General features: G+C 27.8%; 1 protein-coding gene across 1 annotated transcript; it reads right to left on the reverse strand.

Moving 5' to 3' along the window:
- Positions 1-613: 613 nt before the first annotated feature.
- On the reverse strand, positions 614-23,000 carry LOC145190072 (integrin beta-2-like). Its single transcript, XM_090089550.1, has 21 exons — positions 22,023-23,000; positions 20,617-20,696; positions 16,072-16,158; positions 15,849-15,924; positions 15,038-15,169; positions 14,840-14,933; positions 10,354-10,450; positions 10,130-10,219; positions 9,929-10,015; positions 9,712-9,807; positions 8,674-8,769; positions 8,111-8,206; positions 7,821-7,996; positions 2,614-2,908; positions 2,371-2,467; positions 2,123-2,238; positions 1,735-1,821; positions 1,411-1,636; positions 1,198-1,319; positions 1,047-1,103; positions 614-960 (listed from the first exon to the last, which is right to left on the reverse strand). The coding sequence occupies exons 1-21, from the start codon at positions 22,075-22,077 to the stop codon at positions 892-894; spliced, it is 2,331 nt and encodes a 776-aa protein (XP_089945676.1). The 5' UTR covers positions 22,078-23,000; the 3' UTR covers positions 614-891.
- Between the last annotated feature and the right edge of the window lie 1,491 nt (positions 23,001-24,491).

Genomic DNA, 24,491 nt, shown 5'->3' on the forward strand with positions numbered 1-24,491 from the left:
TCGGAATTGATCCAGTATTGATGGAAGAACAGAACAAACCGTCAAGTTTACCTCATTCAGGCGTCCTGATAGTCTTTCACTACAGATTTGGTGTTGTGGCCAATGTTGTCTTACAAGGCGACTCTTCCTTTTAATGTTTTCTTTTTTTCAATTAGTAACCATATGCTCATTAATTGCTAGGTTAAAAAAGTTGTTAGGCGCGACAAATTTTTAAACTCAAAATTTAATTCTTTGACCTTAGAAACTCTAATCGAATGTGTAGGATATTCATTTTGCATAGTCAGAAGATTTTGGCCGTTTTTTCTCCGTTCTGAAACTCCGCTGAGCATCGTTTATCTTTCAGCAAATCAACCAGAATCAATAAGCATATTCATTGATTTTATTATCCATGATTCAAAATAAAACCAGAAAATATTAATCAAATTTCGAAATTTTTTTGAATACACAAAAAGAAATCTACGAAATGAAAAAAAATTTATACAATAAAAAATATTTATAACAAAATACAAAAATGTCAAATTTACTTGAGATGTATTCTGTATTTTGCATTGAATTAACTACGGAAAATATTTTAAAGATCTTGACGTTTAAAATTAGAAAAAAGAAACATTCGTTTATAAATAGATTTCATTAAACAATTAAACAACGCAAAAAAGATTTCTTTGTATGATATCAATATGCCAACGCATTATTTTATTCGTAAAGGTATATAATGAAATCATGCGTATCATTACGTCATAATTCGAATAAACTTTCTTGGTAAATGTTAATTACGTCATTGTTTTTTTTAAATCTCCATACTAAAAAAAGTGTGACATCTACAGATTTCTTCTTTTCGTAAAAAAAGTTTTTTTCAAACAATCTTCTCAACAAACATATCTTCAGCTAGAATTAGTTGTTTCCAGCGTAAGTAGGGTTTTGGAACTGTTGTTTAGATGGTTTGTAAATTGGGTTTTCAGCCTGAGAAAGAGGATAGAATGAAAAGAACTAACTTGTAAATAATTTGACCAAAATTTTGTAAACAAATGTACTAAAATAAAACTTACATTTTCCCACTGGGACTTCATTCGTTCTTTCTCGAATTGATGGTATTCATAGTTATCCTAAAAATACAACCAAATCAACAATAAACCCTGACAACTATTTATATTTTATTTATACTTTAGTAACGGCGATGTTTCGATTGTAGCAACTCACATAAGCAGTAATTAAAAGTTTCCACAACAGTAGCAAGATCAATCCGAGCAGAACAATGCCTCCGATAGTGCCGAGTACTATCGCCAGGATAGGAGGATCAGTGGTAATGATGACAATACACTCTAAAAAAAAAAAGATAATTTATTCATGATTTACCTTCTAAATCATTTCAAATGTTGTTTTTAAGTCAAGAGATTACAAAAAAAAACTTACTTGGTTCTTTTTGAACTAAAATTGTTTCATTTTTTGTACCGGCTAACTCGTTGTCAAAGCTGAAAATGACATAACAATTATTGTCGTCGAGGTAAGAGCATTTTTCTTCGGTTTTGTTAACTATACGAATGTTAAGGTCACATTTCGAGCACACCTCAGGCTTTCCTTTGTTATAGACTTGACAGAATACGCAATCTTTGACATTAGCACATTTACCAGGACAAGACTAAAGGGTTAAAAAATACAGCTTTACCATTACTCTTTTTCTTTGAACTTTTTTTTTTTTTTTTTAAATGAAGACCTATTAAAGTAGCAAATACTTACCACGCAGTTCTCACAATACTTTCCTTTGTAACCAAATTCACAGACACAAGTATCACAAGCGCATTCACCGTTATTGCTGCAGACTTGCTACAAAAAATTTTTAATCATTGTTTACTTTAAAAAAAAGAGGATATTTTAAAGTTAAAAAGTAAAGATTTTTGGCTTAAAAAATATTTACTTTTAAAATAATGATATTTATATTAAACATAATGATATTTAATGAAACTTTATTTAAAGAAAAAGTCACAAAAACTGAAGTTGTGCTCATCAAAAAAAAACCCTCCTCCCCATTTCACAAAAGCTTTGCTGCATATTTCTGAATTATTTCATTTTCCTAAGATATATATATATATATATATAAAAAAAAATATCAACAATAAAAACTTACTCCATTGTTAATACAGTTCTTTCTACCAATAGTACAATTTACAGCACCACAGTTACTACCTTGGAAAGCTTCCTTGCACTTACATTCTTGACAATCACAAACTCCTCTATCAGGTCCTGATCAAATTTAAGCGTATTATGTAATTTCCCAAAACTTTTTTCATCAAACTTTCATAATTAATGTCATCAATTATAAAAAAAAGAAACTGCAAAAATTAAATATAAATTTTAAAAGCAATAAAACTGCACCTCCGCATATTTTCCCTTGATATCTATCACATCCAAAGTTATTGCATTGACAATACTTTCCATAGATTCGCTCCACTTCAGTAGAATCGCTCGCTTTCTAAAGCAAAATTTATTAAAAATTATAACCTATCATCATGGTCACGATCATAATCATATCATCATGATCATCATCATATTATTGTTGTCATTGTCCTCCTCCTCATAGAAAAAAAAGACAAAAAACAAACAAAAAAAGAAACATACTGGGCGATTAAAACACTCGCACTGACCGCACACACAAAGCCCAAAACCACTGCAGACTTGTTCATCTGTAGAATTGGTGATTTTACAGAGAGATGTATCAGCTTGGGCTTTGTTATCACAGTCACACTTTGTTCCATAACGACCTGGGTTACAATAACATATACCGCATTTAGATGTGCCATTTTTAGAACAGTCATCAGAATTAGGAGTTCCAGCTAATCTTTCACAAGGACAATCGCATATCAGCTCTACATTTACTTTGACTTCACCAAAACCAGGAATGTTAACTGTAAAACTGAGGAAAGAAAATTACTAAATTGATTTCATGGAGCCTAAACTATAACATACTTATCATTTTGTACAGCTTTTAATTGCAGCGGATCTCAAAATATATTATCTTTTTTTTTAAAAAAAGATAATATATTTTGAGATCTGCTGTCATTTTTTACAGAAAATTTGGATTATTTTTTTGTTTAATTATTTTGCATTAGAAAGCCAATTTAAGGAATAAAAAACTATAAACTATGTGCAATTTCCAAATTAAAAAACAACCTGATTTTTATTGAATACTAATTTTTTTTTAAGTATCTTCTCATAACATTATCCAAGTATCTTAAGTATCTTCTCATAACATTATGCATTAATGAGGACTATTCTTCATGATAATTAACATGTGACAACTAAAAATCTGGACAATTTTGTAGCTTAAATATGTAAGTCTAACGATGTTTTATAATTTTACAATCCTTGGGGCAAGTAATTTTACAAGAATTGACCATGTTTGTCAAAATGGAGTGATAAACAACTATATATATATTTTTATTTTGTAAAATACAAGTTTCTTGTTATTATTCCTTTTGAATTAATAAAATTGATAACTCTGTTCAAAAGATATTCATTTTCAAAGTTTGTATGGATTTTTAGTTGTCACATATTATGCTATTAGTTTTGAAAAATACAATGCTTTACTTTAAAAAAAAAAAAAAAAAAAAAAAAAAAAAAAAAAAAATTAATGTTTTAAATCAGTAACAAAGACTCACTTATAGGCTTGCTTGTTAACTAAACAAAATTTGGAAAAGGCTCTGATCATAATGAATATTTGTAAGAAAAATTTACAGAAGTACCTTCATATGACATCCAATCGTTCTTAAGTTTAAGATGTGTTCTTTATAATTTAATATGATGATTTAGTATTGAAAATTTTAGATTCTAATTATTAGCAGATCAAAAGTTTTATTTGCATTTGGAATTTTGCTGATATTTATTTCAATTCATATTGAGCAGCGTTAGAAGAATCTCAATATTTTTAACAATACAAGAAGAAAAATAAACATGTGTGACTCTTCTGAAGGAATTCAAAAATAACACTTAGAAAGCTCAACAATCAACAGAAAAAAAAATAACTTAATTATATATATATATATATATTTTTTTTCAATTACTGATGAATAAAATTTATACCCTGAAAAAAAGCCAGCCTCTATATTTATAGTGTCAGAAAAATATAAAAATAGAAATAAACTTATAACTTTTTGACACTACATATAATTCTACTAAGCTTTATTGTCCCTCAAGAGTTGGTTCTTAAGAAGCAAAAGTTTTAAAACCAAAATGCAATATTTTAGTTTTAATTCCATCTATAGCATTATTAGGATTTTTGGAAACCTGTTCATTATATCAGAAAATTTTGTATGTAAAAGTTTTTGATTAGTGATATTGAGAAACTCTCTAATCTTACTGCTTTAATGTTATAAGGAATAGAGGAGAACAGTGCATTCAATCACTTGATGGGTATCAGGGCTTGAATTTAGTGTATAGCAATTGCAATTCCCAATTACATTTTGCATGTTGAAGGTAATTTTTCTTTTTCAGCAATCACAATTTTTGTATTTATTTTTGTAATTATCAATTGCAATTAAAAGAAAATTATTTGTAAAACAGTATTTAAACAATAAATTTCTAAAGTGCAGGTGAACTGAAAATGGTATTTAAACTAAAAACCTCTAAAGTACATGTGAATAAAGTATGCATATGAATAAAGGTAAAAATATACTAAAGTATGCATAAAAATATACTAAAGTATGAATAAAAGGTAAAAAATAAAAGTTTGAATTTAAAGTTTATTTTAACATTTTTTTACAAGTTATTAATTTTTTTTTCCAATGCATCATTTCCTTGCTTTTATTGTCAATTTTATTTTAACTATAGTTGTTTAAAATAACAATTTTATATAATTGTAAAGAAATACGGAAAAAGAAATATCAGTGCTTATATACAAGAAAGTTGGTTGATTTTGAAAAAAACCTAACCATTAGAATAAGCTATGTAATAAATTTTCATTTGGTTAGATATTCCCATGTTTCTTATATATCACCAGATTGATTTTGTTATGTCAGTGGCACTAATGAAACAACATACAGCAAAATATCACCAGACTGCTTTTGTTATGTCTGTGGCACTAATTAAGCAACATACAGCAAAATATCACCAGATTGATTTTGTTATGTCTGTGGCACTAATGAAAAAACACATTTTCCCACCACAAGTAGTATAATGCACCAAAAGTGAAGTGAAGAACAACATCAAGTCTAATATTTTGCTGCCTATGAAGCATACTTTGTAATCAGAATGATCTAGATAAATCCACATATCATTTATGCATGCTGCAGATAAACACTAGAAGGCTAGTTTTGTGACAGCAAGAAATGTCTGTTTGTCATTCCTAGAGTTTGGAGACAACTAACAGATCATTTAAACAATTGTTACTTTTGTATGGTGGATATATCAAAGTATAAAAGTTCTAAGGATAAAAAGAGTTCAACATCCTAACATACCTACTTCCATAGCTTCAGTGTCTCATAATGATTATCTGCCCATTCCAGTTCCTCCACTTCAATTTGCAGTGTGACGGTAACATTGATAATCCACTTTTTCCTAATCAGCAAGGAGTTAATTACTTGATTAGAGATTTGGAGTTAAGCAAGGCTGAGATGTTATTGTCACATCTGAGGGAGAGGAATTTGTTAGATTCTACTTGTAAGATGTCTACTTCTTTTAGCAGGTGTGAAGCATATGCAAAGTTCAACACATTCCATGTGGCTCTGTATCACTGCTTAGGTGTTGGTCAACTATTTAAGGAAATGCAAGTTACTCATTTGTCAGAGGAATGAAGACTATTTATAGATTATTCTTCTAAAAGTCTGAAGATGGTACATAATAGCAATTTAAACCCTTCCATAATTGTTGCATCACTTCATGCATTTGAAGGAAGATGACAAGAATGTTAAGACTTGTGAAGGGATCTTAAGACGCTTACCTTTCTGTTGGGACTCCAAGAAGCTACATGATTCAATGAGTAGTGGATTTCTATTAGGTATTTTGTGAACTGTATAATGTGATGACTAGTGCAGAAAGAAGTGCATGTGATGCTTTTTGGGGAGTCATTAAAGGTTTCTTCTGCAACCACAGAGCTAAGAACTGCCAGGCCTAGGATGCAAAATATCCACCAAGATACACTATCTTCATTCTTACTTGGATTTCTTTAGGCTGAATCTTGGTGTAGTTAGTGAAGAACATGGTGAATGGTTTCACCAAGATAAGTTAGCAATGGAAAGACACTAGTAGGGTAGATGGAATGAGGTGATGATGGGGGACTATGTTTAGAATTTGTTACAAGACTATGATTATAGGAGAGAGTCACTTTCTACGCTTCACTTTTAGAGATAGTTATTTCTACTGTTGTCTATTATGTTGGACATCAAGTCTTTAAATGTTTAATATTTATGCAGTTGTAAGGAAACATTGTGTTTAATTATTTTTCACTTTTTTTTGTGTTTACATCTGCTTTGCTGATGTATCAACAATGAGATTTGCTCATTATTTGTTTTTCTTTTTTTTCTATCATACCCAGATACCGGACTAAAACTAGCTGCATTTTTGAAAACAGCGTGCCTGATTTCACTTAAAGATAAGAATAAATCAAGCTAAAAATTAACTTAAATAATTTTTGTTATGTAGTGTTATTTACTTGCTTGATGCTTGTGATTTTCTTTCAAAGCTACAGAAGTGTACATTACATGTACATAATACTTATTATATATTTAAAAAATGGTTAGTAGAGTGAGACAGGATAAAATACTATCTCCATCTGAACTCCATAAGCTTTTTTCCATCCCCACCTTTTTGCCATCAGGTTTACCCCAATTTGGATCACTAGGGTTTCTCACTCCATCCCCGTCCCTGCATCCAAAATAATAATACATTTATCGTATTAATATATTGTTCTTTAACTTCTTAATTCATACAAAATTAAAACACAAACTTTTAGAATTTTTGAATAAAGAAACTATGTTTTTAAAACTGCTCATGATTCAAGTACATCAATATGTATACTCTTATTTGCTCAAACTATACAAAAAACGTAAGTTCCTCAGCAAAATTATTTCCATCTTAAGCTAAAATCCACATTAACTTCTCTGACAATTTTTTAAAACCAGCTCTTTTTTTAATAATCAATACTTTGTATACACACAAGAAAACGAGTAACTTCTGATAATTTTATGTGGCTTTCAAACCATCTCCAGATTTCCATTTAAGCATAGCTTTACACTTTGAAGAAAGAAAATATTTGCTGAAAATATTGCCAACATTCACATTTATGAAAAATGGCCATAGATTGCTCATTCCAGGATTTTAAACATATCTTAGACTTTAATTGTTTGTAAAAATAAGTTTTTCCAGCCACTAGAAGCTTGGAAATAGTAATTGCAGCAATTACTGCTACTATTTCACTCTCTGGTGCCTAGAGATGTGAAGACTGCAGTGGAAAAAAATTTTAAAATGTGATATTGCTGGTTTTTCCACTAAAGTCTACATATCTTTTTTGCTTTAGTAGAGTAAATTTTGCCCAAAATGAATAGTTTTTTGTTTGTAATAACAGATTCAAATTCTATTGTGTCATTAAGCAAAGGACTCTAATATTAATATAATTATAACAAGATTATAACATAATTAATATAATATTAACAAGAGTCTTTTACTTCTCACACTTTGATTGGTTTAATTTAATACAATTTGTTTATAAAACCAAATCTCAGAGCTTTAAACAATCAAGTTTTAAACACACACAAGCCTGTCATTTCAATTACAACGATGTAACAGAACTTATTTCAGATTATCTACATGAATTAAGGGAAGGAAAGTAATACTTCTCATTTTTTGCACTGTTGCAGCTCAATGCTGATAGTGTGACAGTGAAGTCAACTTGCTCTTCAATATTCACATTCTGACACTCATTTTCTATTGATGACTGGCACGATCCTTTGTATCGAACTACTATGTTCTTTGATGAATCATCAGACAAACGAACTGTTGTGGATATTTTCTGAGCATAAAAAGTCAAATATAGTTTTAAGAAATTTCTTTTTTCTTATTGTGTAGAGGTAAACTTACAGAGAGAAAAACTTTTTACAATTATCTTGTGAATAAATCAAGCTACCGTATAACTATCTCTGATTAAATCGACAATATTAGATGAATCAGAACTTAGCTTCCCAATAGCAGCTCCAGTATCTTTCCATTCTTCAGCTAATTTCTAAATGATGTAAACTTAATACATAGTAATTAAGTACACAAACAAGGAACTGCCTTCTCCAAACATTAGAGTATCTGCTTGTCATAATAAAGTGACTCATTTTCATTCAAAATATTTTACTAATAACAAAATAGTTTCTTAATGAAATCAATATCTTATTGAAAAGCAGTATAAAAACAAGTGCCTTAAAAAGTGTTAAAAGTTTTTTTGGAACTTTTAATCAAAACAACAAAATCTAGTTAGAAGTAATTTTATGAACACATAATTAAAAAAAAATATGCTTAAATACAGTAAAATACAACGTGGGCTAAAACGACTCTTTAGTTAAAAGTTTTTGTCCTGTAAGAAATTAGAAATCACAAAAAAAAATTTTTTGTGATTTTTTTTATTTGTATATTAAAAATTTTAACTAAACTTATTTAACTTATCATTAACATAGTACACAGTAAAAATATATTCATACATACTTGGTACACAGTAAAAACATCTTCAGTAACAGCAAGGATTGGGACAATTTTATTCTCTTTTAGTTTCAACTTTAGTTGTGAGATGGATGGATAATCCTAAATATTTTAAAGAAAGATTATTGACATTTCTAATAGTGGTAAACTTATTTTAAAATTTTTACCAAACTAATTAATTTGTTATAAATTAAAAAGTTACATTTCTACAATTTGTGAAAATAAAATGAAAATAATTTTGGTGACATTCAGAAATGTTAAAATGATTCAAAATTTAATTTTTCTGTTTAAGCCAAATTTTCTTTTAAGTTAAAAATCACTTGTTGAATGATCAAAATTTAAATAATTTTAGCTTGAAATAAAGACCATAACAGCCTCCTCTTACAAATCTGATTTCTTTTAAAAAGACATTTTAAAAGGCTTTAAAAAATCATGCTTGAACAATTCTTTGATAACAATATAACCTTTCAGCATTTTTAAATTTCAAACACAGTAGAAACCAATCCAGGGGCAAATGTTATAAAACAGTTTACAATCATAACACAATCTGATGCTAGCTTGTAACCGCAATAAGTTACTTAAATGTTGAAATTGTAAAACTTTTATAAAATAAGAACTTGAAAACTTAACAAAATCTAGAATTATTTTTTATAGAAAACTTTAAAAAATTTAATAACTTATTATGCATTCAAGCATGTGCCAGATAGCGTTATGATCATAAACTCTTTTATAAGATTGGCCTAAGAAGAGAATCATAACTTTTTGTTACTAAATGAAGTTTGAAGTATACTTTTTAAAGTATAATGCTGCTTTAATAATTATGGCTGTATTTATATAAATCATTTCTGAGGTAATAGGAGAGAAATGATAAAGCAAAATACTCTGTTTTAGGCATATTTTTAACTTTTCTATCAAATTAAGAACAAATATTTTCAAGCATGATTTTAATTTATTACAAAGAATTAAAAGTATCAGGAAAATAGAAGATTAACCAGAATCTATTTTTATCTGCTATTTATTTTACATAAAGTTAAATCATCTTACCATTTCATTAGACATATCATAAAACTTGAGTATAGTACTACCCTGTTGGTCTTTCAAATGACATTGCCCATCATTTGGTGTTGTGATACCTCCAATCTTTAAAAAGTTAAAATAAAGACCCAATTAACTGGTTATAAAACATTTTCATGATAAAAATCTTTCAATAATTAAGTAAAATCATATAATGTTAAAGTTAAAAAAGAAGACTTCAAATTACTTTTCCATCTCCAGCAATATGAGGACTAGCATCAGTTACAAAAACTACGATTCGACGAGCTAAATCTTTGTTTTTCCAGCCTAATTTCTAAATGAAAACTCAACAATATAAAAAAGAAAGTTTTCCATAACTTAAAGGAAAAATGAAATAAATTGCTAAAAACTTCAAGTTTTGTTGAAGACATGTAAATATGAAAAATACCGTATCACAGACAGAGACTTGCATAAGACCATCAAAACCACCTTCTGGTGTATCCAAGTTGCCAGAGATAACTTGTGCAGCTACTGCTTCCTGTTATATATATATATACAAACATATATGTGTGTGAAATTAGATATACTTACAACTTTCAAGGATTCCAATAAATTGAAAAAAGGAAAAAAAAAAAAAAAAAAAAAAAAACACAATTAGAAAAAAAAGTTAACCTCAAACTTTGTTGCATTGCTGTCAAAATCAAAGTTATGTTTATAACCAAATGTAGGTGCACAATACCCACCTATTGATAAATTGCATGGTCGGTCACTATAAAGACACATTAAAAAATAGTTTAATTTTATTTCCAATAGTTCAATTAAACTATAAAATTAAAATCATAGTTTAAATTTTTTAAACAAAGTTTTAATTGAAAGAAACAAAAAAAAACAAATGATAAAAATTAGGTATTGGTGTTTGTTTGATTATAACCCAAACTGAGCTGAAATCTCAGTTAGGAGCAAACAAATGAAGTCATTCAGAAACTTTTCTGGTAAACTTGATTAATTACATAGGGTTGTTCAAAAGCTGTAATCGCAAGATTAGGAGAATATTTGTTTTAATCAAATGCAAATAAATTCCATAAATCAATATCTAATGCTATTTAAATCCTTAATAAAAAAATGTTGAATAATAAATTTCAAAATTTACTCCGTAAAATAAATTAATTGAAAACTCTCATCTGAAAACTAGGTTCTAATCAATTAATCACAAATAACACCCAGCATATTTTCCAATTAACCACAATTAATCAAATAAATCACTCTGTCGATTGATCTATTCATTCTTCCTAATATTGGTATTGCAGAACTTTCTATTTGAAAAATTATTTAAGAGAAGTTTATCATTCAAAGAAAAAAAAAGGTTTTTACTGCCCTCTGTCTGGAGGACAATTTCTAATAGAATAAGGACAATTTAAATATAGAAATTACATGTAAGATATAATAACTACATAGAAGATAAAAGAACAATTTAATAAAACTTTTGTTAAATAATAAACATTTTAAAATCAAATTCAAATAGGTTTAATCAGCTATAGACTGTATTTACTTAAAGACAATTGTATATATAAAACATATTAGTGAAATTAAATATAAATTATAAATGATAATTGCAGTATTTATATTATCCTGCAAATTATTTTGTATAGTTATGCAGTTTACTTCAATATTAAGCAAATACAATTCAAAATATCTTTGTAAATTTAACTTTCTTATGTGGATGTGTTGATAACAAAAGCTTAAAATAAAATTAGAGTGACTGAATGTTTCTAGATTTACAAACAAATATATATTGCAGCATAAATATTGTTATTTTGGAAAAACTTGCAGAGAAAAGTGATAAGTTAACGAAATATAATTAGTTATTCTCTTCTACACTTGTAATTCAAATTTTACTTCTGGCAAAGAATATGTAACAATGCAAGAAATTGAAACACAGAATTTTCTTTAACCTGGTCTGCAACATCAATGGATTTTAAAGTGATGTTTGAAAAACCTTCAATTTCTTCAGCTTTATTGATAAAATAGACAAGTGTTAGTATTGCAGTTAAACGTACTGAAAAATGAATTCAAATTTTCTTTTTGGTTGTGCAACAATATTACCACTAAGCACTCACTTTCCACTTGGTGCAGAGGTCACTAGCACTCAATAGACTTTCCACTTGGTGCAGAGGTCATTGAAAAATACAGAAAATATCTAGAGTTAACTTGACAAGCAAGGAAAGTGTGGCTTTTTTTTTTTAATGTTAACTTTTTCAATAGGACTTGACAAAACTAAGAAGTGCTACATTTCTAATTGTAACTTTGCAGATGATTCTGAAAGCTAATAAGGTAGATCCCTCTATGATCATCAAGTGTGTGTTGCAAAGTACACACTTATAAAAACCCCTTAGTGTAAATTATTTGAAAAAAACTTGTTTTTTTTTTATCAGGAAGTATTCACGTTAATATACACAATTTTTATCTTGACATATTTGCAGGGTTGGGACTAAAAAAACCCAAACCCAAAAACCCAAGAGCAAAAATCAACCAAAAACACATTTTTTGTACTTGGAGCAATAATACTCAAACTTAAAAATTTAGTCATCAGCAACTGCGCATCTTGATCTTTTAAGTTTATAATTATTTGCATAATTATAAACTACTAATTTAGTTTGCTGTAGTTTAAGCCTTAAACTACAGCAAACTAAATTAGTAGTTTATAATTATGCAAATAAAGTTAATGATATTACAGGGCCAGAAATATGCAGTTTTAATATATTTATTATCATCAAACTTAATAAATCCAGTAAGTAACTAAATAAACTAAGTTATTAACCTTATCTAATGCAACACCATCATTAACACAGCTGTTTTATTTCATAGATTTGTATCACAAAATATGATCAGTAGGTCAATAACATTCTAGAACTTGGGACATACATGTGGTTGGTGATGATTACAAAAGTATTTAGGAATTTCTATAATATGCTTTATTATGGACTTCAGAGACATCCTTTTCAACTAAACTTAGAAAATGAACAAGGTAACTATATGTTATCAGCTTAGGGATTTTAGTCCGCAAAAGTTCTCTCATTTTAGACATTTTATTTTGACTGTTAGTGCATACTACAAATACCTAAAAATGAAAGTATATATACATATTAATTTATATTAGTTTTCTCCTTATTCTTACATACAAATTCGATTAGTTAATTTAATTTAATTCAAATTTTAATAGGTCTGTACAAAATTCTTATAAAAATCTTCTATTTTAAGTACATTTTAAAAACTATTATTGCAAATAAATAATTAAGAAAAAAAACACACACAAATACGAGTTATCTCTCACATCTTTATTGAAGGTTTCTTTTGCAATTTTGATTGCATGCTTAGTAGCATGAGTGAATTATTCTACTCTTTTTGCATGGCTTTCAGCATAAACTGCAGAAATGAGGTAGGGTTTGCTTTTTTATGGATACAATTAACAATTGTAAGATCATCACTGACATATTCCAACCATCTTGAATTAGGGTAACAGCACAATCATCAGCAAGATCATTTTTTTATTGAGTTGATTACTTCTTTATTCACCTTAACTAAGAGTTCTGAAGATATTTGTTTTCTACTTGGTGACTCATATCCAGGTCAAGGATTTTTAATCAGTTTGGTAAATTCAAGATTTTTCTACCCCATTGAATGGTATATTTGCTGAAAAGAAACAGCTTGCAACTTGCAAATCCAGTTCTTCCTTCTGATTACTTGTTAGTGTAGCAACAAATTTAGAAATGGATGTTTGTTTTGCACCTTCATTGGAGTTGAATGAAAAACTGAAGATTAAGAAGCATCACTAATAAAGCTTAAACAATCTTGGTCTTCATCTTCTGACTGGTCAGACTTATTTGATGCTGCAAATGTAGGTGGCCTTGACTCTAATATATTGCTAAATACTTCAGCTGAATCATTAACTCTTTCTTTTTTCTTTCTTCTATTTTTAAGTTATACTGCCTTTGCATTAATTATACATTACTCTATTTGGTTGATCACTTAATATAGCCACTACAATCCCCTCGCTAGTCTTATTTCTTCCCTCTAAATGATACTTTGGGATGTTGAAGAATAAGTAATTTACTTTTATTTTAAATATAACTAAAATCTTAAAATGATAACCATATCCTAAATTTGTCATCTTTTACTGAAAGTTAAAGTTTCACTCTAACTAGCTTTTTTTATGCAACTCTGCAAGATGGAAAAGGATCAACATCGAAGAAGGATCAACTAAAAACCTTTACTTAAATATTCTTTTAGCTTAATGAACTTCAGTTCTTATATGTAATAATTCTAAAAGTTTTTTTTTGTAGAAGTTGATTCAATGTATGAATCTGAAAAAATGTCTAAATATCAAATACTTGCTTTTGGCTTTAAAATATGTTAGAACTTTAGTTTTTTTAAAAAACCACGTTTATAAATTTTGACCTACCATTTGAAAATTGCAATGCATTGTTTTAAATTGTAACAGCTATATAAATGCAAAATACAAAGATAACTTTCAATTAAAAGTTCAAAGTAATTGTATTGATTTCTTTGTAACTGATAATTTGTCATAAATTAATTGTCATAACTTTTAATTGACCAATTAATCAATTAAATTTAGCTAATGAAGTACTGTTTCCATTAAATCGCTTCTAACAAAAAAAATTTCAAAATTTGTTTAACAGCATTAGATTATTTTACGCTGAATTTTTTATTAACTGAATTTAATTGAAAAATTTGCTAAAAGACAGAAGTCAATGAAATCAATGTGAGAAAAGTCCAGAAATGAGAGTTTTGATTAATCAATTTTATTTAAAACACATTTTGATACAAAAAAAAAACTTTCTAAAAAGATTTTTGTGATAGAAGCAACTAATTGTTTTTTTTTTTTTTAGAATAAAACAGATTTATTACAAACCAAGTTGGAAATCACAAAACACAAAATGCTGATGCTTAACTAAAATGTCAAAAACAAAGTAAAACATCTGTACATCCTACACATGTTTTTAAAACACCAAAAGAATTTATATTGAGATATTAGCTTCTTCTCCATATTCATTTGCATTTTTTTAAAGAGAATTTGTTTAAGAGAGAAAAGAGGACAACATAAAAAATAAAGCCTAAAGTAAAGGAATGTAAAACTTACAGAATGTCTATTTGTGAAAAAGGTGAAACAGTTTTATCAACAAATGAGCCAAATGCTAATTGATAGTTTTTAGTGATTCCACTTATCTCTTGAGCTAAAGAAAATGTAAAAACTTGTAACTTTTAGAATAACTTGCTTTGGTTGTAAAAAAAAAAAAAAAAAAAAAAAAAAAAAAAAAAATTGCTCAAAAGTATTCACCTATTTTTGTTCCAAGTGTTTTTAGCTTTTGTTGATCATCCTCCATAGACTTTGACATATCCATCAAATAGTAGAGTTGTACTGGATAGTCACGTGCAGGTTTTACACTTATTTTAAATGATTGGGATTGAGCTAAATGCAAAATATCAGATGAGAATATATAACTAACATAATTTCACTAACTTCAGACTTGCTTTAAAGAGTGGCATTTCTTCTTAATGAACTTATTATTGATATCTTTGTTTGCATGAACTTTATTACAACTGCTAAATAAATTCTGCTGCCAATGCTGTTCTTTTTGGCTTTTTTTAATATTTTGCAAAAAAGGTCTTCATTTTGGCAAAATCTGGATTTTTTTAAAGGATTTTTGATTTTTAAACTTTCTTTTAAAAGGTTGATTAAATTGGTTTCAAGCTCTTTTAAAAAATCCATTGTAAATTAACCTGTTTTTTCTGATTTTATAATATCTCCAATCTTGTTTTAAACTTGAAATGGAACAATAGCATTAATAAGTTCTTTGATGGTTACTATTTCTTGGTAAAAAAAATCCAGACTAGATGAACAATAACTAGATTTTTTTTCTTTATGAAACCTTTGTAATGATAAACAACCATAATCAATCAAGCAACAACTCTTTCTCTTTATCAAATGCTTCTACAAATAATGGCATCATCGTTTATAATTTGGAATTTTCTGCAAATTTTGATAATTTTCAAAATAAGGTTTGCTACATCATGATCTTTGATGAGAGATGACCAAAATGATAAACTTTAACAAAACAAAAACTTTAAAATTTATATCAAGAAATTACCTGGACGTAATTTAAAAGATACTTCCTGTGGCTGTACTTGAATTGTGGAACTGAATGGAAGGTTTTTCTCTTGAGCCTAAAAATGATTTAATTCCTAATATAGCACCATCAATCAACAACAAAACCCTAATGGAAAAACAAGTAAAAGAAAAAAAAAAAAAAAAACAGTAAACAATTTATTAGCATAAAATATTAAAATAAAATGCTGAAAAATATAACTTACTTTGCTACCATCTTCAATACTAATTGATTTACATTTTTGATCACTTTCTAAAATTGGTTTTAAGTTGCATCGAGGAAAACTAAAGTCCTAATAAAAAAAGGTAAAATCTATACCTAAAAAGAAAATACTGATTGGTTTGATCAACAAAAAAAACTTCTGAAGAGTCTAGTTTACAAAACAGAACCAAAGTTATTTTTCAGCCTGATAAAGATGTAAATCATCTTGTACCAGCTTTTATTCCTAAATATACTGTAAAAAAATTAAAAATATAAACAAACAAAAAAAATCATGGTCCTGGTGTGCTTATTAACATTTCCCCCAATTTTTCAAAGTGTGTCCCTTACATTTCCCCCAATTTTTCAAAGTGTGTAAATTGAATTAGTACAACCTTTTGTCATAGTTCCTAAGCACATTAATATGGCTGGGTTAAGACTCTCAGAAAACTAATTGAATCTAGCTTATAACCATTTTGGACAAAGCAAATAGATTATTAGAAACATTTACCAGGTAGCTTCTTCATACCAACCATTAATGTCAAATAAAAAATCTTTCCTCTTTTTGATCAAGGTTATTTGCTGCTTTCTTTGCATTAATTTACTGTATTGCTTGACTTAATTTTGTTTAAATGATGTAAAACATTACAAAAATAATAATAATAATAATAATAATAATAATAATAATAATAATTATAATAATAATTGAAGTGTGAATAAATATTTCTACAGAAACAAATCAATTTCTTCACATTTACAATAGGTGGAAATTTTTCTGAAAAACTATTTAGTTATTTTATAAGTAAAAACATAGGGCCTTCAGATGAAAGAATGGGAACTACCTTCATCAATACTTTATTTTTTTTGAAAATTGTCTTTCTGATCAATATTATTGCAGAGAGACCTGATTATTGTATGTTTTTGCATGATCTTTTAATACTCAGTGACCTTCACACCATTACCCATGATGATACCTATGATGAAAATATTTTACGCCAAGGTATATCACTGCAAGCACCATTAGGAATAGATAGGAATGCAGTTTTAATTGCACATAATAAATTGCAAATGTATTGCAAATCAACATAATGTAAGAACTTTCACCGAAAGTTTCTCAGAAGTCTTAACATGACGGTACATTAATTTAAAAAGTCTTCCTTTTCAACTTCTTAAAGCTTTTTATAGTTTATAAAAATATAATATAAAAACGTAAAATGAATGCAAAAAAGTAAATATGTGCATATTTATTTATTTCAGGTCGATTTAGTTATTAGTTTCAAAAATATCACTGATGCCTAAAAATCACGATTTTAGAAAAAAGCATTTTAAAAAGAAAAGGAACAAACAATTATTCAACAATTGTCACTTTCATACCCAAGACCTCAAATTAATTTTTTTTGTATTTCTTGTGTCTTAATTTCACTCTAGATTTTAATTGTTTTTCCCCTTAAGAAATATACTAGTGTCATTTCTAGTGCCAATAATTGTGCAGTTTATTACCAAGTGTCATTTTGAGATTTGGAATAATTTCACATTCAATTTATATTCTTACAAAAAGATATAGACATTACACAAAAAGATATAGATATTACATAAAGATATAGATATATATACAAAAAACACATCATGTCTCCAACAATGAAAGTTGTACATGATGTGTTTTTTGTTTGTAAGATTATTCATCGTATTTAAAATTTGTATTTAATTAAATATTTTCTTCTGTTGTTTTCTCTTATTTGGGTTTTTCTTACAGCTGTTTTTTGTTGTGCTTATTTTACACCAAGATCCTGTTTAAATCTTTTTAATTAAAATAATTGTTTGAACCCTTTAAAAACAGAATGCTTAAACTCAGGATTCTATGTGGTGGTTCTTACTTTAGTCCACTGTAACAGACTCCTCAGTCTCTAGCTATAATATAGATAGACAGAGATCAAAAGGGTCATGAAAGTAGTTTTTTGAAACAAGAAATGTGAAATAGCATAATTGTAATAGACACAAATGAAAAACAAAGTTTGAAAACATTATAAATTACTTAGAGTGCATCAATATTACGCCCTGTATATTGAATATGTTACATTTTAAAAACTTTATTTTCTAAGATTCCTTAAGGAACTGTGGTTTCTGCAAAACAGATGATGAAATAAAGATTTAAGTTAGAAACTGGCTCAAAAACCACCCAGAGAAATCCATTATAAGACTGTTGACAATAACAGAGATGGCCATGAGTGAACTTCATTTTTTGACTTTAATTAAGAAAATACACAATATCAAATAAAATTGACTTCATTTTCAATACTTATTTAGGTTCTTTTTTTTACACAGCAATGATGGCTTGATAATGAGTGGGCAACTGCTGTAATTTAAAAGAGTTTGAGGAAGAGTTTTAGTCAGCAATGGGACCAGACCTTTCTCATCTAAACACATTTACAAACAGCTTTGGTTATCAAGCTATGAGAGGATATTCCTATAGATTTATTTAATCATCACTGTTCTCTACTAATAATTTAACTCAATTCTCACTGTCACTCTATCAATAAGAATTCTATTCATTTATGGTAGAATATATTGTTACTTATAACACATTTTTCAACTTCATAAGAGTGGTCAATTATCATAATTGAATGTTCATTTTAGAATCAATTTAATCTGCTAATTTAACATTTATTTTCAAAAATTTGAATTTTTCATAAAAATTCATAAAAAAATATATTTGTCTAGTTTGTCTAGGTTATATAAATTTTTACTTTAAGTAGATCTAGTGTAACTTTATACAGACAGCAAATCATAAGAAAATGAAAGCGGACAATATGTTTTCAAGATAGTAAAAATTTTCTTTGATGACTTAAAAAGAACTGCTGAATCTTTTGCAACATTTTAAACATTCCAGTAAGAAGATAAAACAACTTTCTAAGCTGATGTAAGGGTTGGCCATTTTACTTAGTTTTCTGAAAGTTGATCTTAATTGAAAAGTAAACTACTTATTTACTTTGGGGCTGTTTATATGGAAAGCGGGCTGGCTCATTTGCTAGGCCAGCCCATTTGCCAAGATATCGACATCATCAATATTTCAACTTAATTTTATTTTGCATTTATTCATATAGACGCAAAATAAAATTAAGTTGAAATATTGATGATGTCGATATCTTGGCCTCTAGACTAATATTGCTTGACAACGACAAGCCATAGAGTCAACTAAGCTGAAAAGGACATCTATGGGGATATTTGCCCAACAATCCAAAAGCATCTTGAATAAGTCATTTTTATTGATTGGTTTTTTGCCCTTCAATTGACAATTAAGATGTTCCCAAAGATGTTCTATTGGATTTAAATCTGGACTTTGAGAAGGCCAGTCCAAAAGTGGAATTTTTTTGAATTTAAAAATTTTTTTGACAGAATTTGCACAATGCTTTGGATCATTGTCTTGCTGGAATATCCAACCACAAGGCATTTTATCCTTTCTATATTCTTGATTATATCTAAATATACATTCTGATCCATTATGCCTTCAATGCAATGAAGTGGATCAATAGAATCACAACTGAAAGATCCCCAAACCATTACATTGCCATCATCATTTTTAACTTTTGATATTTGATACTTAGGAGTTAATCTTTTACCTTTTGGATGTCTCACGTACTTGATACCATCGCTACCAAACATGTAAAACTTTGATTCGTCACTGAATAAGACTTTTGACCATTTTTTTAAAATCCAATTCAAATGATCTTTTGCAATTTTTGTTCATGCTAAGCAATTATTCAATAATATTAACGGTTTCTTGGCAGGATGACAACCAAACAAAATATGCTGATCCAAGCAATGTTTTGTAGCATCTACACTGCACTTAACACTGTAATTCTTGCTCAAAATACCATTTAAGTCAGCATCACTTGGGATCTTGTTTCAATTGTCTTACCAAAATTTTGTCTTGATGTTCTGTATTTATCTTTGGCCTTTCTAGACAATGCTTTTTTTCAAATGTCTTACGGTCTCTATATCTCTTAACTAGTATGCTAATTGTTAATTTAGTCACATTATAAAGGTCAGAAATTTGCTTATAAGAAATCTTCTCTACAGCACGCATTATAAAATTTTCTTTTCTATTGACAATTCCTTAGACTTTCTCATTATTTTTAAAATTCAATTTAAGTTAAATAATATCTTCAGAAAAGTAATTTTAATACTTATATGTTTTTCTTAATGAAATTTCAATTTTTTAAAATGGGGCATGGAACTGCTTATAAACTTTTGCACAATTATGTTTTTAACTAAATTTGAATTTCTTTCTTCTGTTACAAATTTTTATTTCTTTGACTAAATTATACTATGTAATCACTTTAGAAGAAAAATTGTTAAAAATTGCATTCATTTTCAGTAAAAAGGCAAAAAGTTATAGTGAAAAAACTCAAGAAATTTAGCTGTTTATAAACTTTTGCACACTACTGTGTTTATGGGTATGTGTGTATATATAGCTTTGGAGAAAAATAACAAACTATTCATAGAAACAGTTAAAATAAGCAAATATTACAGAGTCAAATTTTCTTAATCTTACTTTGTCTTCACACCAATAACATTGCCCACTGGACTGCAAGCAATCACTACATGTAGACCATTTAGTACACTTCTTTTCATCTAAATAAAATAAAATAATGAAATAAAATGTTATGTTTGACTTTATTTGTGCTTACTGAAAATAGCACTAAGCAGTGTTTTTACAATCATCAATTATAATATTATAGATAGATAAAAACAGCTACATCAGGTTCTTTCTGGGAGGTTTCTGATCAACTTTAATTTTACCTGTTTTACTTGAATGAAACATATTTAAAAAATTTATTATAGTAACTTATCAAATGAGGCAGCTTAAATTGGAATATTTGTACTCCAGAGAGCTAATCATTTTTGCATATAACCACACCAAAGAATTTCCTTTGGTAGTAAAAATGTGTATATAAAAATATGTCAATGTAAAAAAAATGTATAGGTAATTGATAAAACAGTAAATATATTTTGCTTACATATTTAAAAGATGCAGTTTTAATGTGTTTATTTTCCACTTACCATGTGCTAAAAGTTTTCAGTGTCTTATTTACCTTTTTTTCGTTATTAAAATTACTAAAATTATTTTAAGAAACACGATTAGCCAAATCATTTAAACAAAACTTTTATTTAGCTGAAAATCTGTTAAGTAAAGTAAACTGGGGAAACTTTTACACTTTTTGTTAAGTAACTCACAGAAAAAAAAAAACTTGTTACCTATTTATTTAAAAATGTGTTTAATTGGAGTAATAGGAATAGAGTTACTGGTTTATACTTTTTGGTGAATTATTATGGTATATCGTAAAATATTTTTGGCAATTAAATCGTGCTGTTAACTTGCTCAATTTAAACTTTAGGAAAACTTCTATTCCAGGTATGTTCCTAAAATGGTAATGCTTTTTTGTTATAATGCTGCATATATTCCCATCAATTTTACTTAACGTACTACCAGAAAAATTAAGTTGTCTGCAATAGCAAATCATTGCTATTTTGCATCATTTCTCACATGGAATAACTACACATAGTTTGATGTCAATGTTTCCCATGCATGAGCAAATATTGACGTATGGAGGTTTATAGAACTGAGTGTAGTAAGGCTAATTATCACTTTAAATAGTGTAGAAACATTATATAAACTATCATGTAAAAATTCAACTATAGAAAAAAAAAAACAATATCATGATTCAATTTCTAACATTTTTTTGCACAATAACTTTTAAAAAATGTCAGTTACTCCAGTGTAGCTTTTTTTTTTTTTTTTTAAATCAGTGCCACTAACAAAATATTACTGAGTAAAAGCAACCTACTAAATGACAAAGATTTAAAATATAGACATTTAGGATACTCATCCTTATGCATTAAGTTCAATACCAAACAAAAGAAAAAAAAAAGAAATACCTAAGTATCAAAAAAACTTACCTTGAGCAATTACATTTGAAATAACTGCAGACAGAACGAGCAATGTTACTAGCATTTTTAGTTATCTATCTAAATAGAATTGTTATTGAAACCATTTTAAGAAAAGCTTTATTGTAAAGTACAATATAGAAGTACTTTTAGACTTTAAAATTTGTTTGTAGTGTGTTTGTGCTTATGTCTATTATTAATTAAGGAAAGAATAGAAAAGTTAAACAGGAGAATGGAATGCATGACTTTTTACAGCTGCCTTTAAAGTCTCAAGAGCAAGTATAAAACTTTACCATTATAAACAGAATCTACTACTACTTATACACTCCTTTGAAAGAATTTTAAATTGCTGCTAGACACATAATTAATTAAGAAATTGGGAAATGTGTTCAGGCTTATCAGATGTTTTAAAAGATATACTTAATTTAAACAGAAAAAGTTAATCATTCTATTAGCAAAAATTTTTTGAGCATATTTAAGGGAGATATATATATTGAAGAAAATATTATGATATATTGATAAATGTTCCTATTCTGGCAGCATTTTACTATGATATTTGGAGACATAACATGTGGATTGCTACATAGAGCTGATGTTAGTTACATCTATCTTCTACTGCCTAACAAGCTTTGAAATCTATAAACAAGTTTAAATTAATGCTGCTATAAAAAAACTGCTTTTAATAAAACACATTGAGACAGCCTTATATATCCAGACAAGTTTAGATAAAAGAAAGTTCATTAGAGAAAACACACTCGAAAAAGGAAATTTAATAAATACTTTAAGTGTAGTTTTAAAGACAAATAAAGAGGTTCATATACTTTGTTTTTGAACATAAACTAGAAAATTGATAAAAATAAACCTAATAAACCTAAAATTATACTTTGTAAATTATTTTTGAAAAAAAAGAAGAAACAATCGTTGATATTACATCCTCTATTCGCATGAGCGTTATTCGGCCACTGTTTCTGATAGGAGAGTCAGCTTCCCGCCCCATGATAAACAAACCTCCGGCTAAAAAAGTTTTATTTAATAAGAATACGGGGGTTGATTAATTGCAATAAAACAAATTTTAAAGGCAGCCGGTAACTTTTACGTCATTTCCCATGTAAAAGATGCTTGAATTAAAACCGCAAAGACATTAAGTCTATGTTAAAGTGTAATAGGGATGATTTATGCGACTGAAGAAACCGATCATACACATAAACTCACTTAATCAAATTCTTCCCAAAATGTATGCAATATTTTAATATTAAATGTTATAGAAAATATGTCCAAACTTCTTTTAGTAATAGTAAAGGTTCGTCTCATATTTACATACCTATGAATATTAAGTCTCAACTACAACAAAAACTAATCATACATTTTGCTACAATTTCTGTCGTTTAGATCAATTTTAAAAGATGTTTTAAATTATAACTATATAACACAAGGATCAACAGCCGCTTGATAAACTTTCCTAAAGTCAAGTTTAAACTTTGTCTCGTGGTTTGTTAAATATATTTTGTGTATGTGATAATAAAATATAAAACTTCATGTTGGAAACTCGATTACCCTAAAAAGCTCACTTAACTAATAAATATATTAGTTCAAAAGTTTAAGTGTTGGTATAAAAACATTTCTTTTCATACTCGGATTTTATTGCATTTACAGTATACTAAAAGAAAAAGAGATATCGCACTAATTGGTCACTTGTTTTTGTCGGCTCTCTCTTACTAGCTGCTATAAAAAGAAAAAAATGGTTTTTTGATTCGAGAAAGTTACCCAATATGCATCAACACTGTGTTCTTTTTCATATTTGATCAACTTTTTTGTCAAAAATTATATTTAATGCCAAAAAAATATTATAGCCATGTTGCATTTCACAAATATGAATTTAGAAACCATTTTTTCTTTAATATTCATTACTTCTTGTAAAGTGACCTTTCTTTTTGCCACTCCAATCCGTTTTCAAGCTTTTCCTATTTATTCGACGATTTAGTCTAAAAAATACGTGTCTAAAAGATATATAATATCTCTTGATCTCATTTAACAGTTTTTTTTTCTTCCCTATAAAATCAGGATTTATGGACTTGTTGCCTTTCTGTAGTAAGTGATTCATATATATTAAGTTTGTTACTCCATCTCAGATGTTTGCTAATATTCAACGCCCGTGTTATTAAACGCCCGTGTTATTAAACACCCGTGTTATTAAACGTTCGTGTTAATTGCAATTTAAACTAAACCTAAAGTATAGCTGAACTAAGAAATATATTAAAAAATTTCAAGACCTTAAAGTCTATAAAAAATCTGACTATTATGAACTTGTTTTACTCAACTCTATTCAGTCGGCTATATCTGTGGCCAGGATTTCTAGCCACAGATAGATCAAGCTGATATTCATTTATGCAGAGACATTCTTCCAAATGTAGATCCTGACTTGCTAAGAATGAGGTGATTATTTTTTCAACGAATACACTAGAAGCACATGAATGAGTTTAT

This window comes from Hydra viridissima, unplaced genomic scaffold (genome assembly GCF_058129835.1).
Source record: "Hydra viridissima isolate aposymbiotic clone 2 unplaced genomic scaffold, HvirCarnegie_v1 scaffold_6, whole genome shotgun sequence".
NCBI lineage: Eukaryota > Metazoa > Cnidaria > Hydrozoa > Anthoathecata > Hydridae > Hydra > Hydra viridissima.

What these genes read in the sequence shown, in the direction of transcription:
- LOC145190072 (XM_090089550.1), bottom strand. Translation starts at nt 22,077, where the DNA reads ATGCTAGTAACATTGCTCGTTCTGTCTGCAGTTATTTCAAATGTAATT. An exon ending in ATCTTTTAAATTACGTCCAG is followed by an intron (nt 15,170 to 15,848) that starts GTAATTTCTTGA and finishes TTTTGCATTTAG; the next exon opens with CTCAATCCCAATCATTTAAA. An exon ending in TTTTCACAAATAGACATTCT is followed by an intron (nt 10,451 to 14,839) that starts GTAAGTTTTACA and finishes GTGTCTTTATAG; the next exon opens with TGACCGACCATGCAATTTAT.